Here is a 14,861-nt window from a genome sequence, read left to right as displayed (position 1 = left end):
ATCCCCTGTGGAGGCAGCTTTGCGACACCACTTACTGGGTCGCCTCTGACACTTCCAGCCTGTCGTCACCGAGCCTGAGCCAGTACCAGTTTCTGAACCTGTTGTGGAGGCTGCACCTGCACCTGCACCCATCCAGTCTGAGCCCGAGCCTGCGCCCGAGCCCGCACCTGCGCCCGAGGTATACATGGTTGTGAGTACGACACTTCTGGGAGCCCAGTCACGACATGCTTTTATCCAGGTGTTGAAGGCAAGCTGAAGGATCCTAGTCTCATTCTTGGATCAGATCTAGTACACAATGTGTGTTACTAGCCCAGTCATCCTGTTGATTGTGACTAGAGAACAAACCTCCAGTTGTAGCTTCTGACTGCCTTGGTGAAGGGTGTGGCATGATGGACTCTGGAAGTGTGCCCACCTACCACTGTGCACGCCTTGCCCTTGCCTTTCATAATGGGCACAACACTCAGACTCTAGGAGAGGAATGATGTGTCTTCACTCATTCTAGAGATTCCAGTCTCCAAGTACTCATTGACATAATCGAAAGGAAGGTTTGGAGGTCTCTTGGGGGGGAAGGGGGGGAGGGGGTTGAAAACCACCATTCTGTAAGCCACTACATTAAAAATTGATTTAATCAACACATTACAAAATTATGGAATTTAGTGTGTGAAGCTTTTTGACAAGGAATGGTACCTTACTGTACTTAGTTTATTCTGCTAGTAATTTTTCAAAGCCCTTTATAAAAGCAATTGGTAAATGTAGTGGTTTCAGGCATTTTTTCCCCAGATATTACACTAGCATTGGTAGTGATGAATGGCATTTTGTGAAATTGAACTCTTTAAGTATCTGGGATATATTTTAAGTGGTAAGAGGGAGGGGAGCACAGGGAAGTTAACACAAGTGAGGTGTGGTACACAGTACTGAGTGACTGGTGTGGGTGGAGGCACCACCAGCACTACTGGATTGTTCCACTGCATGACAGTCACATGTTGCATGTGTGTAGAAACATATCGGTGCATGTAGTAATGCCCACGTGCATGTATACTCGGGTATATGGTAGGCATTTTTACATTGGGATTACATATTCATATCTACACCCAACAAAAATAAATGCAGAATGCATACACATCCTATTATGTTCATAACAACCTATATAAACTTGCAATTGTTGTATGCATATAAATATACAAATTAAGTGATCATATTTACATGCAGGCATGTCTTTTGAGTTTATACAAGTGTATTGATGTACAATACAAGCACCACAGTACACTGTTATTGACTCCAGTTCTTGCTCTTGATGTAGGTTACGTTCAGAAGTTTGGTTCTTAATGCACTCGCGCACATATCGAGTGTTTCCATCACCTTCTCCGCAATGCTTTCCATAAAGTACTATATTAGCTAGGTATAGTTGCTTGAACCATATATATTATATTAAAAAATGGAACTCGTAAGACTATTACTTGAATTTTATTAATACTGTAGTACCATCGGGAAAAGTCAATAATTTATAATAGCTGTAATGTATGGAAAAATACTACTGTACAGTATGGGGACAAAATAGTGCTACAGCAAAAGGGGTAAGGACATGTTTTGTAGAGAAATGCAAAGATTGGAGTAGGGTTCTATTTGAAGAATATTTGACCTGCAATGTCTGTTGGGCTAATGAATGGAGCAAGTGCTTATAAAAGAAAACTGGGCAGATGTGTGAGGTTAGTGACATTGCCTAAATGGTAATGCAAAGAATTGGCAGACGTTACATGAATGCTTGCATAGTGTACGCAACTTCAAAAAAATGTATTTGTGTATAGGTTGTCATTTCTAGATTAAAATCTTAAACCTAATTTTATTTACCACAAACATGTCAGCATTAAGGAAAAGTATGTAACTCTTGAAAGTGTGTTTACACCAGAGTAGGCATACAGGCTAGACCTTACAAAATTTACTCTCCCCTCCATACGTTGAACTCGTATCCTGTGTCCATCCCCCACCCCTTCTCGTTCAACCGCTTGGGCTGGACAGTAGAGCGATGGTCTCGCTTCAAGCAGGTTGGTGTTCAGTCCTCAACCATCCAAGTTGTTGGACACCATTCCTTCCTATCCACCCACCCCCCCTCTCCCAAATCCTTATTTTGACCCCTTCCTAGTGCTATATAGTCATAATGGCTTGGTGCTTTCACCTGATAATTCCCCCCTTCCCTGCCTCCTTCCGTCTGTCTGTCTCTCCCCCCCCCCTCTCTCTCTCTCTCCTCTTTTTTTTTCTTTTTTCTCTTTTTTTTCTTTTCTTTCTCTCTTCTTCTTCTTCTTCTTCCCTCCCCTTCCCCCTCACTCCCCCCCCCCCCTTCTCTCACACATGCACCACCACAAAAAAAAGACCTGCTATAAATAGGACCTACATGTTCCCCCAATTAGCAGAGTTGCATCATGTATGGCAGTTATATTAGGTTTAGTGGGCGGAGTGTCCAAAGATGTGTGGTGGGCGGTGTGGACGGTAGCCCATTAGCTGAGGTGGCAGCTAATGGGCAGATCGTCAGCCGACTTGATTGGCAAAGTCATCTCTTCCTCCCTGATGCATGTCAGCCCTCCTGTGCACGTGTTATGTTTGTATCCTTGTTTGGTGATTGCACCTCGTTATCACCCCCACCTCGCGGTCCTTTCAGGCCGAGGTCGCTCCCACTGAGCCCCAGACAGAGGCTCTGCCTACAACTGAAGAGATTGCTCAACAGCAGGAATTATCACCACAGGCCAAGCCACAACTTGAAACTCAGCCTGTGGATAAGTCAGAACAAACAGAAATTGAGGCTAAACCAAAGCCAGAAACTGTATTGGAAACCCAGGCTGTATCGGAGCCAGAACCAGAGCCAAAGAATGAGGCTATTTCACAGCCAGAATTGGAATCAGAAACTGCAATAGAGCGTGAAGCCCCAGCTGAAGCTGAACCCAAAGCCACAGCAGAGCCGGAAACTGCAGAGGAATCTACATCAGAACCAGAACCTGTCGCTATTGCCGAGGAGTCTTCGCCAGTGGTGGTCCTGGCAGGGGAGCCTGTTGTGGCCCCATGCCCACCACCCCCCGTGCTTGAGGTAGAGTGGCGCATGTCCCCCACGCATGATACTGGCTGGGCCAGTGCCACAGTCTACCGTAGCTCAGCGTCCATACATACGCTGCTCCACAAAGTAACCCTTGTTCAGTGTTCTCATATAAAGTTAATTTGCAACTTGTTAGTGATGGCGATGAACGCCTGCTAGCAACTAACATCCCAAGCATCATGCATTGATAAATCTTGAGTTTGACTAGCATAGTGTGGATACAACATTACATTTAGTGATGTTGGTCTATGTGAAAGTTCCCCAGCCCTCAGCAATAGTCACATAGTGAGGGGCCGCTTCCCCCACCTTCCATGTCAGGTGTTGGGAGGTGGTCCCGGTCAGCTCATGGGTGTACCTTAGTACTAATGTGTTCTCTTAACGTTGCAGCCAGCGCCGGCCCCTGTTCCTGCCCCCATCTTTGCTCAGGCCCCCGCAGCGCCCATGGCGGCCCCTCCACCCACATTCACACCATTCAAAGCCCAGGCAGCCCCCGCGCACCATAAGGTACCATTTGGTGCCCCTGCTGGAAGCGTGGATGTGCGATCGCACATTCCCAAGAAAGGTACTGTACTGACTAATTGTATGGAACAGTAGGTAAGGTGGCAGAGCAGTGAAATAGTTCTTAACCAGTGGTACGACCCACAAGTATGGTTACTTCCTACACATAAGTGTCGTCGTCACCTTGTAGCACTTTCGTGCCAGTCACAGCTAGCCTGCCCTCGCCTGCTGTTCACTTTATTGTGCTAGGTTAAGGCTATTGCTATAATTGATAGTTTTACATTATTTTTCAACCTTTGCATAGTGATACAAAAAAGGGTCCCAGTAATGGAGAGTGATCATGACTGATACTGGGCTGGGTGTGTGCCAACACATGGCCACTAGTCAGTGCAAGGCCCCATCCTTGGCAGTGTCCTCAGTCACCCACTTTACACACCCCCACATTCTGTCTGTCCATCACACATTAAAATTAATTCTCTTCTCATTACAAGGCATGATAACAATGATGAAAAAAAATGACTCGCATTACTGCCATAAATAAATTCTCATTGGATGGTTGATTACTTTTTATAAAAAACTGATGCTCTGGCATGTGAAGTGTGGCTACACATTTTATTTTTAGCTTTCGTGCATGACTAATAAAACCATGTTTTTAAAAAAATGTATAATTATGGTAGATAAAGCCAAGTTGAGCGAGGTAAATGTGTCCCATAGTCAATTGATGGTGACCTCTTTAACAGCTGGCAAGTATACAGTGTGTTTTTTTTTTTTAATTTACCTTGTTCCTGGAGTATGAGTATCAAGAACACACTTGCCCTAAGATAGATTTGATATACAATAGTATAGTAATTACTAGGTCTACAAATCAATCTTAAAGATAACAGCTATTATGTGCTAAATATATTGGATGCAAGAATAGATTAATGCCATCGACATTTAAATTTTACACGCATTCCATTCTAATAATAATAATCTGCTAAAATAAAGCACTGCTACTATATTTTCTTGCCTAATGAAAAATTTTATGCAAGCCAGTCGTATCGAGTCGGAACCTACTAAAGTAGGTCCATTATTCTCTTAACTTATTAGTTTAGTTATAACTATAAAATACTTACTATGAATTGAGTACAGTACACATTTTATATTTTGGTAGATTTATTACATTCGTAATCTTTATTTTGTCAAATAAACTTACCGATAATCATGCTGTATGCGTATTTAAAGTTATGCTTTGTAGTTGTATTTCCTGGTAAAAGCCACAATGGAAATGTTTATGGTGGTAAATAAAAAATTACATAATTTCTATAAATAAAATAACTTGTTTTAAGATGTTGGATTAATATTCATTAATTGGTAAATAAAAACCAAAGATTTTCAGTCACAGAAAAGTGAGATTACTACATTAAAAGAGACAGCAATCAACCAATACATAGAGTAGCCCTCAAGTGTGGTTTGTATAATGCGTACATAGTTGGAAGCTAGCCAGGCTACAGGAAGTACGATGGACAAGGGCCAAAACCAGCAGAACTAAAATAGCTGGTTATAGCTACTATGACACTTGACTATTGAAATGAGGCTGACATATGGTCCTCGGCCTGTTTTATATTACTGAAGCTAATGCTCGGTCATCGGCTATAATAATTATGCAGTGCCATATTGTATTCGTGTGGCTTTGGCACTGGGGCAATAATAGTTTTAAATAAATTGTAATCAAAGAATCTTTGATGTAGAATAGCTTATGTTAGTGTCAAAAGATAGCAGGTTTTCCTCCTTGCATAAACACTAAAACATCTGAAACGTGCTTGTGTAAGGTACGAAGTCTCCAAATACTGTAGTATACTGTATAAGGTACACTTCACAATCATATGCCTAGATGGGCGGCACCATGTTGAATCCAAGTTAGGTCAACATTAATGTTCCCTTGACCTTGTATCATTACTATCGCACACAACCAAACTTCAGTAATGTTCACCATTCTCAATTCTGGTTTACTATAAATTGCCTTCATTAAGTACAGCATTAGAGAGGATAGGGAATTTTTTATTTTATTGCTTGGATTTCTCTAAAATGTTTGTTATATACCCTGTACTTAAATACTTCATGACTCCATTCATAAGTGAGGTATTAATACAGTATTTTAATATTCTAATGTGCAATTTAAAAAGTGTACTTTGTAATTGTGTGTAATATGGTTTTTATATAACATTGCTACGCATATTAATCAACCCAAGTTTTAAAGATAAATTTTGTTTAGACTATACCGTTAATGTATTAGAATAGAAAGTTTCACAAGCAGTAGAGATTTTATAAATACCGGGCAAATCCAGGAGTGGCATGGTCTTTATTTTGTATTTACCTTGTTAGTTTTGTATTGCCAAGCTCGTATGAGGTTTTTGAGTTTCTTTTAAGTACATTTGTGGTGAGCCAGTTTAACAGAGCAATTTAATGCAAATAAATAGTGGAAACGATTTTTGAACTTGAAGGTTAAAGAATTGAATTTTAGTCATACTGTAGCATTTAGTCTAAAACAACAATGATCTTAACTGCAGGCAGGCTTTAATTGGCATACACACTTGGAAAAATTGTCAGCAACTTCATTACTTGGTTAATGTGTTGACCAACCACTTGCATTTTTTTTTAATGGTATTGTCATCTTTATTATATGAACATCACTTCCATAAACAAAACATTCTTGGATTGTTTTTAACGCATTATCTGTTATGGATCGAATTTGGGACGGCTATTGATGTACTGCGCCAATAGCTACATGCCCAGTTGCTGCATATTCATATGACTGGACATCATCATTACAGAAATAGAGACCTGGATATGCCTGTATTGAATGAGCAAATAGTTGGTGCTGGTAGCATAAAGTGTTTGTAGGTTGTGAGCAAGGAGCATTTAAAGTATCCAGCTGCATCACAGTTCATGGTGGGGGTGGGGGCAGACTGTTGCTTGGCTCCAGCATCCCCCACTGCCCACTCTTAGTGGGCAGTGTATTCTAAGCCAAGTATTCAACAGTTGTCTTGTTAACTGCTTCAGCTTGGACATTGCACTGTGTATTGAACACACATTAGTTCACATACATTATTGCATACCTGCCAACATACCGAAACTACAAATTTATCTACTGTACATAAGTACTATAAAATCTTGTGCATGCAACAGTTCAGTACTGTATTTTGTATTATTTATTTAAGTAAAACTGGCTTTAACCACCATTTTCCTTCATTAGTTACCCAGCCATGTTAGTGGTATGGCAAACTGTTTGAAATAAATAAATTGGAAAAAAAAACTTAACCAAAGCTAACCTGCAAAGGATAATTTATTTTAAATTAATTTTAGTTGACACTTTATAGATACAGAATACCAGTTTGAGTATGAAGTGGTTTTTGTAAAGATGGTAGCTGTGCATTAGTGTACAAATGTGCTTCAAAGTGGACAGTGGTGATGTTTAAGCTGCCATTTTGTAAGCAGCCCGTTGCTGCAACTGGTGCTACTGGAGTTGAGCTGGAGCTAACCCAGATTCCGAGGTCTGCCCTTTCGTGGACTCGGGAGGTGGCTTTGCCCCACCCCCTTCTCCCTCTCCCACCCCCCCCTCTGCAAATTCCACAGCTGCCCCAGCACGTCTCCCATGCTCTTCACTAACTACAGTATTACTCACTGGCCATCTAACTTGTATCCTAGACTCTTGTCTGTCCTGCCTTCTTAACTACTATTTTTATCCTCCTGGCAACTGCATGTACCTCGTAGAGGGAGTCTTACCAGACATTTTTTTGGACGGAGGAACCTTTTTTTCTTTTTTTTAAGCATCTTTTTTTTGGCTTCCAATAAAATTAATCATAATTTGCCTCAGTTTGGAATTGAATAACAGAGCTGGTGGTCCAAATTGTTAAAAATAAATGCATGTGAGTTGGCTGATGCAACACACGTTTGCAGAGTCATTGATGCACGCACATTTTTAATCACATGCTGCTTTGTTTTGACTGGTGGACTACCGTAATAATAAATGCCAGAACTAGTTCCCTGGGGGTATCGTATTCTAATTAGGGATTTCCTTTCTTTCCCCGTCCCCATTTTTTGTCTGGTATGTTCCTTCCCTCCTCTCCTCTGCTTCCCCTCTCCCCATTTCTGCTTCCTTGCCTTCGCTTTACCCAATCTTATTCACTTGTGGTAATTCACATCATTCACACCTGTATTGGTGCATATTGCTGCCACTCCTGGATATCATGATCACTACTATTCTTGACATTTTATTATTTTTTTTCTTTTAAATTTCTTTACGGATTAACTGGCACACTTGAATGTATCTGTTGTATGTTATTTATACACAAATTATTCTGGAAATCATGCCTATTAATACTCTTGACTTGTCTGACTTCTTAAATTCCACTTCTTGACCATTGATTCGTCGCTTTTTATAATTTATTCAACTTTATCTGGTTTGGGTACCTTATGCTCCTCTACTTCTTGCTCATTGTTTTCTGGGTCCCTTGCTCACTTTTCATCCACACCATTGGTGCAGGTGCACCCTTTGTGTGGCCGCCACCAAAGAAGGTGGATGCGGTGGAGGAGGGGCCCCGCTCGCCTGCTTGGGCGCCTGCGGGGGAACCTGTTTATGTGCCCAGACCAAAGCATGCAGCTGGTCCACCCCCAAAGAGGCCTCCCCTCTTGCCGACTCCACCACCTCCAAAAGATTACGATACCATGGTCATAAAGGCTTCCCCTCCCACCCAGCAACCTGCTAAACCTGCCAAAACTCTCCCAGCTTCTGCTTCTGCTCCAGTAGTTGCTCCTACTCCTGCACCAAACCCTGTTGTAACTCCAGCATGCACAGTTCCCTCTTCACCTGGAAAGGGTAAAATAGACCCTCCGGCTTTTACGCCTATCGCTGAGCCAATGCCATCAGCGACCAAGTGTGCCCCTACCCCTAAGCTATCTTCTACTGTGCCTGCTTCCCCTAAGCCTGTTGCTGCTAAACCAGCTGCTGCTAAACCTGCTGCTTCAAAGCCTGTTAGTGGTTTTAAGTCTGTGGCAGCTCCGAAGCCAAATCCATCACAATCATCAAATGTTGGGTTTAAGCCTGTTGCAGCGTCAGGCAAAAAAACTGGTTTGGCCCCAGGAGCTCCCTCAAGACTTGCCTCTGCTCCTATCCCTCCCCCTGTTTCAGTTCCTATTGTTAATTCTATCCCAGCTCCTGCTCCTAAGCCTGCTCCAGGTCCAGCTGCAGCATCCGCATCAGCCCCAATGCCAAAACCTGCAGCCCCCAAGCCCCCCGCTCCCACAGGCCCTGCTCCGGTCTTCGCTCCAGCACCAGCCCCGGCTCCAGTTTCATCTCTGGGTGGAATGCCCAAGCCAACACCAATTCCAGACCTGGGTGGTAGTTCATTGAAGGGTGTTGCCCAGACTGGTGGGCAGAGGACTGCTCCTCGTCGAGGACGTGGTGTGATGAACCCATCTACTACTGCAAGGATACCCATATGTGCCGACTGTACACGTCAGATCAGGTTTGTGATGTATAGACTAGAAATTATTGTAGTGTAGCAGTGTGGCCCAAGTTTGCCTTGAGCATGTGTGTGTGTACCTTTTGTCATGTTTGTTGTACCTTGTGGCCAGGCACAGTGACACCCGCTGCCACTACCAGCAAGGAGCGCCCATCCTGCCATGGTTGCCACACACCCATCAGGTAATACTAACTTGTTTGTATATACAGTACAGTACTGTTAGTCTTCACTCTAAACCAAATAAAATACTGCAAATGAAATATTAATAAACTACAAATTAATATTTTTGGCTAAATCATAACGTTACTTGCCAGATGATATATTTAGACTAGCTGTGAATAAATAATTATATAAACTGTTGCTAAATAAATATTACTAGCTGTGAATTAAAGTGTATACTGCCTTATATGACTTAAAATACGTTGCTGTTTTACACTTAATGGTAATTAAAATTAAATTTAGTATAATGGCTGATCATCTAAAGTTAATTGCCAAGAATTGATAAATGTCAGATTTTAGTGGAATGACGATGGTAGGCTCGTCATACAATCAACGCATCCCTGCATGTTGTTGTAAATACATTTGTGTATCTGCATGTTACCTATAGTTTTACACCTAAAATTATGCATGGACTTTGAATTGTTTTATTCTCTCCATTAATGAAAATTTACTTTCATACAGTGTCATTTTTACTTGGGAAATTGGTTACATTGCTATTTAGCCTTGTTTGCACTAAACACACAATTCTAATATTGATCATATTCTGCAGGGGCCCATTTGTTTCTGCATTAGGCAAGACCTGGTGCCCAGATCACTTCGTCTGCTCCACTGTCAGCTGCCGTAGGGCCCTGATTGACATGGGCTTTGTGGAAGAGCAAGGTTCCCTTCACTGTGAAGACTGTTATGAAAAGTATTTTGCTCCCATCTGTGGAAAATGTGACAAGAGGGTGAAAGGGGTATGTATATTTGAACTTTGTATGTACTGTACACGGTACTTTCATACCGTCACTATCTTTTAATGTTAAATGTTCACACTAATTTTGTAGTTTAATTTTGTAATTTAAACATTTATTCTACTATGGGCTCTTACTATAAAAGAAATGTAGCTAGAAAAATGCACAGAAGAATCATTATGGCTTTAGTGGTGTGATAGAAACAAATGCCATGCCAGTATACCAGTATAACTATAGCACATATGATAAAAATCTAGTTTTAATATATACTGTATATGCAATGTAAGGAGCATTGTGTCAGTAAGGGGATAGATCAAATATGGAATGGCAGTGTTGCAAGGAAAGCGATCTTCAAGATTGAGAAGTAATTGTATGGGTGATCTGCCGAGAAAGTGCACAAATGTGTTGGAAATCTGAGGCAGAGGCAGGTGTGACGCGTGTGAGACATTGTATCTTGCATGTCCACAAATTATAAGTATTACTTGATGTGGAACAAAGGTATGACTGTCATGTGCGGTACTTGACACCTAAACATAAAATGGCTGAAATGTTTCTATTTTATATTAAGATTTATTCCTGGGGCCAGGTACTGGAAGAGGTTATTCAGGACAATATGCATGGGATTTATTTTGATGTGGGTATTGTGTAAATACTTAAACGTAATTACGGTTTTGCCATTATAACGATGTAGCCTTTCTGCTTTTAAATTAATAAATGTATATAACATTGAAGATGCTGATAACGGAGCAAAAAAAAAAGTACTATGTAGTTAGCCGATTCTAAAAGAATCGGATTTACTGAAATTTATCAAAACATACCGTACTGTATAGCATAAAGCAATTAAGCAAATGCGGCTATTGATCTAAACATTGGGTATTGCTACGGAGATGTGGGGCAGTGTAATAACGACGGTAAATAAAAAGATGCAAACATCTCTTATTGTCCCTTTAATCTTTCACATTTAAAGTAAAAGGCATAGTGGTCTGCAAAATGCCCCACACTGCATAACATATTACATATAGAGCAAGCTAGCATGAGGTAACAATAGGACTTGCTCTCCATTACATATTTTGATGTACTAGTGTGCGACAAGTAGTATGAAAGATCTGTAGTCATTTTATATCTTGAATTGTCCCCAGCTAGGGTTTTCAATCCTTTACTGTGAGTACCTACACACCGAATAAGGTTGTGAATTTTTCTTTTATATTAATAATTTGAGTGACAAATTTTAGGTGAAATGTGAATAAAATTATGCATTTTTATTCTTAGGATTGTCTTAATGCTGTTGGTAAACAGTTCCATCCGGAATGTTTCTGCTGTGCCTACTGTGGCAAGGTGTTTGGCTCTGGTGCCTTCTATCTGGAAGATGGGTTACCTTACTGTGAAGCTGGTGAGTTCAAAGTCGGCTGATAATTGCTTGAAGTTTGCATAATTTTAACTTAATAATTAGTTTACTGAAAATATGCTGTTTATGGGATATAGGCAAGTGTAACATGTTTGAGAAAGGTGTGTAAATGTGTGGGATGGGTGGATGTGTGTAGATAGCTGCAAAGCGCCTTTAGGCGCTCAGAGAGTTGTGCTTTTTGTTTTTTAATTTGGCTATATTTTAATGTTTTTTAATGTTTTCATTACTATTTGTGTTTTGAAATGGAAATAGTTGACTTTGGAAACATTTTGACATTAAATTTACCTGAACATTTGTAAAAATAACAAAAATATGTCCTTGACAATTGCACCAAGACGTTTTTGCCGAAAATAGGTGAGCAGTGCAAGGGTTAATGAATGTACTTTTGGTCAGAGTGGGATGGATGTGTGAATTGGCTGCTCTTAAGCAGAGCACTGTAATGTACAGTACAGGTACTAGTATTTCACTAAACATTTTGCAGTTTTTTTCGGACTTTAATCTTGTAAAATTCCCACAGATTGGAATGACTTGTTCACGACCAAGTGTGTGGGGTGTGGTTTTCCTATCGAGGCTGGTGACCGATGGGTAGAAGCCCTTAATAACAACTATCACAGTCAGTGCTTCAAGTGCTCGGTAAGGTTTTAAGAGTTTTTATAAGCCTGATAGTGTGCGCGACCTCAGTATGTGTTTAACTATATTTGAATTATTAATCTCTCCAGTACTTCAGCTAGTCGGTCTTGGTGTCTTGTAGTGTCACAATTTTCTTTTTAAATGCTATTCTTTAAATAGCAGCCCAAAACTAATCAAAATGCTGTACCATATGGCATAATCTTGATTTTCAAAAACATATATACAGTATAAAATTTCCAGCATTCCTAATATTGCCCGTCTTAATTATCTGGTAACATCCTTAGGTATTTATAGACTGGGGAAGGGGACATTTCATAGAAAGTTACCAAACCCAAACATATGTAAATGTGTGTAAATATTGTATAATCTTAGCCTATAGTTCACCTAAAGATGCCTACAATGATAAGCTGATATGAATGGTTCATACACAAAGAAATCCCATTATCATGATATCAATAAATAAATTCACAGGAGCCGTGATGAGGGTTTAAACCTATGCACTGGGTGTTCTCGGGCACACCCTAGTCGACTGTACCACGACATGATCAAAAGAATTGCAACCTGGGGATGCTACTGCTCCTACAAGGATCCTGAGGCTTCCTTGTGGGAGCAGTAGTACCCCCAGGTTGCAATTCTTTTGATCATGTCGTGGCGCAGTTGACTAGACTGTGCCTGAGAACTCGGCGCATAGGTTTGAAACCTCATAACGGCTCCTGTGGATTTGTTCAGTCTTTAGTCACATGATGATTAAATTTGTAAATTGTATCTTTGTACATAAAAATGGTATTAATGAGTGTAGGGCTGCTGTACTGGCTTTGGAAGATTGGTTAATTTATATTTTTTTCCAGTTAGGCTAAACATGTTCTACAACTTCCTTAGCTGGCATATAAAAATCCTAAAATATTTTTCAAATGCAATGCTCATGATTTTCTGCCCTTTAGCTCTTTTATACAGTTTGTGCACATACAATGGAAGTAGGAATTGTTAATTGAATTGTTATTGGAAGTAGGAATTTTAGCTGTTTTGATAAAGCAGCTAATGCCATTTATGAACTGCTACAAGTACTGGATGCCTGAAATACTTTGTTTCTGCATGGAAATCCCCTGCTTTGATTGCAGGAATGTTGAAAAATTAACTGTTGCATATTGCCCTGCATGAATCATTAAGAAACTAATACATATAATGTTTTTGTTAAAACATTGTGACCCTATCATTGCAACCACAATTAAGAGGCACTTAATTATAACCAAAGATATTTTATTTTGTTTGCATACATTTAAAGAAAGATTGTTTGCTCCCATCCTATCCACAGGTTTGCAAATCCAACCTAGAGGGCAAGAGCTTCTATGCCAAGAACGGCCGACCCTTCTGCAAGTCCCATGCTGGCCGCTAAACTCCAGCCTGGCCCCCATTTGCTTGGTGCTTTTGATCCGACATTTTACCTTATTCCCATATCCCCCTTGAGCACCATAGTTCTTAACTAGTCCATTGCAAGATTTCGCTTAAGACTCGTGGACTATGGATATTTTAGTTCCTTTAATATTTTTTATTGCAAAGTGTCTCACGGAGGATTTGGAGATATGGGAAAAATATGCTTTTTAGAACTTTTAAAGATCAAAATACAGTATTGTTTAAAGATTATTTTAATTTTTGTTTAATTAGTTGCAATATATTTTCTAGTAAAAGTGAATAGAATATGAAGTGTCTTCTCACAAATAGCTAATTAGCTATGCATAGTTCCTAATCTTAGCTAGATATCAAATGAGTAAATTATTTTTGCAATCAATAATTTAGATTTGTTGCTGCATAACCAAACACTAAAACTACTGCAACATTTCATGCAACTGACCTCAGCTTTGGTCTGCCTTGTGCATAAAGAAGTATTGTATACTTAAGTCTTGTGTCCTTGGACAGCGGTTGCTGGAGGTTGCTTCACACTTCTTATTCCACAGGCAGTAGAGTTGCTCAGTAATTGCAGTACAAGATTAACAATTCTTTCAATGTAGTGTGCATAATTATAGTAGTAACTAGCCTCTAACCTGCAGAAATGCCACAAGAACTTGGAGGGCCAGAGCTTCTTCGCCAAGGGTGGAAAACCTTTCTGCAAGGCTCACGCTCAGCGTGGTTTCTAAGCTGCTGCTACACAGCACGCAGGTCCCATCATGGCTCTGTCTTCTGAGAGAAGGGGTTCACCTGCTTCCATTCACAAGCAACAGAATCAACAAATTCGCAAACAGCAATGACAAAATGTTTTGGGTTGCCGAAGTATCATCATTATTATTATTGTAGCAGCAGCAGAATTCCACCACAACTGCTTATTTTCTCCTAGTATAGCTATTTATTAACATTTTTTGAGCTCCTCAAGAGTAATAACTATTGAGATGCAGCTCAATGAGAATCTCCATTTTCAGATGGTTTTACATGCCTCAAGTGATGAACTTTAAATTAATACATGCCATGGCATTATGCAACGAACATTACAGCTTTTGGTTAATGTTGCCTTCTGATGGCATAGTGTGAGTTAATGATGTTTCTGTTGCATTTATTAAATGTTTATCTATACACAATAAGGCAGAAAGTCAGCCTGTTGGCTTGAATTAAAACAAAGTGCATAAATCGCCAGTGATAAAAGTCAGTGCCTTAATTTTATCACATTAATTAGTGTAAGTACTGTATACATAAGCTTTATTGCCTAGATTAATGTTCAAGTCAGTAAAATGCAAACATGAAAGGTGTGAACCAGTATGTTGCTTGTACTATTGATTTCTTCATTGCTTCAGCCATTTTTC

At 40.1% G+C, this 14,861-nt stretch overlaps 1 protein-coding gene across 41 annotated transcripts in view; it reads left to right on the top strand.

Annotated features, from left to right (window-relative positions):
• Positions 1-14,861, top strand: part of Zasp52 (Z band alternatively spliced PDZ-motif protein 52) — a 123,981-nt gene that overhangs the window by 108,614 nt on the left and 506 nt on the right. For 18 of the 41 annotated variants that reach the window (XM_045764949.2, XM_045764948.2, XM_045764945.2 and 15 more), the window contains 8 exons: positions 59-178; positions 2,654-3,169; positions 3,470-3,644; positions 8,106-9,087; positions 9,854-10,040; positions 11,307-11,427; positions 11,960-12,075; positions 14,118-14,861. The exon at positions 14,118-14,861 is cut by the window's right edge and continues 506 nt beyond it. In XM_045764949.2, coding sequence (XP_045620905.2) covers positions 59-178; positions 2,654-3,169; positions 3,470-3,644; positions 8,106-9,087; positions 9,854-10,040; positions 11,307-11,427; positions 11,960-12,075; positions 14,118-14,204 — 2,304 coding nt within the window. In that variant the 3' untranslated portion in view covers positions 14,205-14,861. Of the gene's footprint in view, positions 1-58; positions 191-2,653; positions 3,170-3,469; positions 3,645-8,105; positions 9,088-9,196; positions 9,267-9,853; positions 10,041-11,306; positions 11,428-11,959; positions 12,076-13,384 lie in introns of all 41 variants that reach the window. The other 23 variants (XM_069311229.1, XM_069311231.1, XM_069311223.1 and 20 more) reach the window with 13 other exon arrangements.

The sequence above is a fragment of the Procambarus clarkii genome, chromosome 69 (assembly GCF_040958095.1).
Source record: "Procambarus clarkii isolate CNS0578487 chromosome 69, FALCON_Pclarkii_2.0, whole genome shotgun sequence".
In the NCBI taxonomy this organism is placed as follows: Eukaryota; Metazoa; Arthropoda; class Malacostraca; order Decapoda; family Cambaridae; genus Procambarus; species Procambarus clarkii.
This window is presented reverse-complemented; position numbering and strand designations above follow the sequence as displayed.